The sequence below is a fragment of the Triticum dicoccoides genome, chromosome 1A, assembly GCF_002162155.2.
Source record: "Triticum dicoccoides isolate Atlit2015 ecotype Zavitan chromosome 1A, WEW_v2.0, whole genome shotgun sequence".
Classification (NCBI taxonomy): Eukaryota; Viridiplantae; Streptophyta; class Magnoliopsida; order Poales; family Poaceae; genus Triticum; species Triticum dicoccoides.
Genome location: NC_041380.1, coordinates 5962736 through 5966448, shown reverse-complemented (window position 1 = coordinate 5966448; position 3713 = coordinate 5962736). Strand labels below are relative to the sequence as shown.

Below are 3713 nucleotides of genomic sequence, written 5' to 3'. Positions count from 1 at the left end.
TCCGCTTCGCAATGGCGGAGACGCGCTCCGACGATCCGAGGCAGCGCGCGCGTTGGTGGATGTACAGGTCCGCCACCACGCCGCAGACGCAGCCGGATCTGAAGCGCGTGTGGTCCAGGATGCAGCGCGTCCACGACATGGTTCCGGCCCTGCCTGCGCTGGTGCCCCTCGTCCACATCGACAACGACGACGTCTCTCTGTCGTACGACTCAGAGTACTGCAAGGTGAACTCCGACAACGACTCGGGCTACAGAGGAGATTTGGACTCCTCTGACTCGTATGCGTCGTCTGACACAGTCGAGGTGTCGCTCGTTGTCCTGTCAGACGACGAAGAAGAGGCGGAGGAGGACGAGATCCAAATGGTCGCGCCAGTCCACAATGCCAGGGAGGGCGACAGAGACCTCCCGATTGATGTGGAGGTGCTCCCGGATGTGCCTGACATCGTCAAGAAGGAGCTGGTGGAGGAGGAGCCCAAGCAGGACGCGGTGGCGGAGCCGGCAAGGATCGGCAAGAAGAGATCTTCTCCAGTGGAGGTGCGCCGCTCCGAGCGTCTCAAGCGACTGAAGATGTGAAGAATGACTGAAGAAGGAGCGAAGAAGAAGGTCAAGTAGTTAGGTATGCTGTTTATAAGTTCAGCATATAAGTTAGTGCTATTTTGCGTTTAGTTAAGTTAGGTGTGCTGCTTACAAGTTCAGCACATAAGTTATTTGCAATCTGCTATGGGAACTGGTGCAATGTTTGCTGAAACTTATGCTATGATGATCAGATGATGCTATGCTGCAATGCTGCTATGCTTGCTATTTTGTTCTGTTAATTTTGATTACAATGCTGCTGCTGCTGTGTTTGCCATGTTGCTGCTGCTGTGTTTGCCATGCTGGTGCTGCTGTGTATGGCATGTTCCTGCTGCTGCTGTGTTTGAATTGCTGCTGTAGGTTTAACTTTTTAGTTAACTGAAACAAATTCATAATCTTAACTGAATTTGCAATTCACTAAATATTCAGTGAACTGGATATTCAGATAACTGAATATTAACTGAATCTTCAGTGAAACTGGATATTAACATATTTTTTCTGTAGGTTTAACTCTTTTTAGTGTCACTGAACTGAATCTTAGGTTTATCTTAGGTTATCTTAGGTTATCTTAGAGGTTATCTTCAGTAACATAAACAATGCACTGACACTGTCTTCAGATATGCAAATGTAATTAACTAAAAGTACTTAATATCAACTAAAACAAATGCACTGACACATCTTCAGTTTAACACATGTTAACTGACACATCTTCAGTTTAACACATGTTAACTGAAACAAATACAGTTAACTGTTTAACACATGTTAACTGAAACAAATACAGTTAACTGAATCTTCAGTTACACTGTCAATTCAACCAAGTTAACTGAATCTTCAGTTAACTGAAACTTCAGACAAATTCAGAGCAGTCATACATAACTGAATTTTCAGTTAACTAAACATTAAATTAAGACAAATTCAGAGCAGTCATACATAACTGAATCTTCAGTTAACTAAACATTAAATTAAGACAAATTCAGAGCAGTCATACATAACTTATAGCAGTCATACATAATCAGTGCCATGGAAATTAACCAAGTTCACTACAGGAATACAACTAATTAAAAGGTCCATCTTAAGGCAGCATTACACCAGCAATGAATTACTCAAATTCATCTAAGATCTCCTTCAACCTCCTTATCTTGCTCTTGTTCTCCTCCTTGTGCCTGAATAAATCACCAATCATGTACTCAAGTTTCTTCTTCTCCTTCTTCAGGGCATCCCTCTGTGACACAACTATGTCCAACTCTTCCTTCATGTTGTCCATCTGTTCCTTCATGCTGTCCATCTTTTGCTTCATCTCATTCCTCTCTTTCTCTGCCTTAGCCCTCACAACCTGATGAATGGTAGTGCTAGATTTATCAGACATCTTCTTCTTCTGAAGCTCTTGCTTCAGGTCAGAAACAACAAGTCTTGCATTTCCCAATTCAGTAATTGCCTGCTCCTTGTCAGCCACCATCTTAGCAAAATCTAGTTTAAAAAACCTCAGATCCTTTTCCATCTTTTCCTTCTCTTTCACAACCCTAAAATTCTCTTCAGCATTAACTACATTTTCCCTGAGCCTTAGCTTGTTCTCATCTTGATACAGGCCCCAAACCCTGGCTAAACTCATCTTCAGAGTGGCAGGCCATTCAGGGTCAATCCACTCCACAAAGTTGCATTTAGGTATTTCCTACAAAATAAGAAAGAAAACATTTTTAGATAAATGGCAAAGCTTGTACCACTATTGATCTATTATTACAACACTATCTCAATTCTTAGCATATAACCAAAATTGAAGTTGACTAAATACTGTTTTCTTCCGTGAACTGATTTTCCTCAATAAACTATATTGATCCACAGTTAAATGCCACACTACAAGATTATGCACATGACAGTAAGATGGCACATTACAAATTTGCTGGCCTTAACTTGAGATCTGCTAACCTTTTGTGCACAAGCAAGATACCTCCTTCCACTGTCAACTGATTCAAAGGAAACTAACTTCTCACAGACACACTGATGTTCACATCTAGCTGCAAGATCCGGAGCAAGGCCTCTCCACTCAGAGCAGAAAATGGTGGCAGGAGCAGGAGCCTAGAAAATATTGTTGTCAGCAAAAATTCCCCATTGCTAACCCTAAATGCCAGTGAGTATGTTTGTACTAGAGCTGGAGCTAACCTCACTTGTGACAGAGTACCCGTCGGACGAAGAGCTGGATCCTTCACTCCAAGACACCATGGCGGCGAGCTAGACGGACGACGGTGGTGAGCTGGACGGCGGCGACTAGCTGGGGAGCAGGAGATGGTCGAGAGCAGAGAAAGATGAGTGAGTGGAGTGCAGTGGGCTGAGTAGAATATCCCAGGAATATACCCAGGCAGCTAAACTAACTGCGGTGTAGTGCGGGTTGATTAGTGCTAAGTCTAGGGGGGTAAATGCAAAATGCACTGTGCTGACCGGCTGTGCTGACTAGGCTCCACTTGTAGTGCTCTAATTGGCTGGGACCAAATTTGCACATTGGCTGCAAGTCGTGTGACTCAATAGTTGCCTTTTGCAAGATTGGGACCAAATCATCACATCCAGGACAAGTTGTGGGACTCCTGGTGCTATTACCTCATCATATGCACAACTAAAAAGCAACTTTGATGATGAATCTAAAAGTACGCTTTTGTAGCTAGTGCAACCCAACACAATGTACCAAAAAATTCATTTCAGATGCATCCAAACAGAATTATTAAAGCCGGTGCAAAGAAGGAAAAGAGGTGGTGTCCCGGCAACTATAAATAGGCATGAAGTATAAAGATGATCACAAGCACAAGCATCAAAGCCAAGCAACACTAGTTAACACCAATCCACAATGAAGACCTTCCTCGTCTTTGCCCTCCTCGCTCTTGCGGTGGCAAGTGCCGTTGCGCAAATTTCACAGCAACAACAACCACCATTTTCACAGCAACAACAACCACCATTTTCGCAGCAACAGCAATCACCATTTTTGCAACAACAACAACAACCACCATTTTCACAGCAACAACAACCACCGTTTTCACAACAACCACCAATTTCACAGCAGCAACAACCACCATTTTTACAGCAACAACAACCACAATTTTCACAGCAACAGCAGCCACCATATTCGCAGCAACAACAGCCACCATATTCGCAGCA

At 43.5% G+C, this 3713-nt stretch overlaps 1 protein-coding gene across 1 annotated transcript in view; it reads left to right on the top strand.

Annotated features, from left to right (window-relative positions):
• Window positions 1–3405: 3405 nt before the first annotated feature.
• The window catches only part of LOC119357875 (glutenin, low molecular weight subunit-like), a 1531-nt gene continuing 1223 nt past the window's right edge, over window positions 3406–3713 (top strand). The window contains exon 1 of the mRNA XM_037624669.1: window positions 3406–3644. Within this exon, the coding sequence (XP_037480566.1) occupies window positions 3406–3644 (239 nt within the window). The remainder of the gene's footprint in view (window positions 3645–3713) is intronic.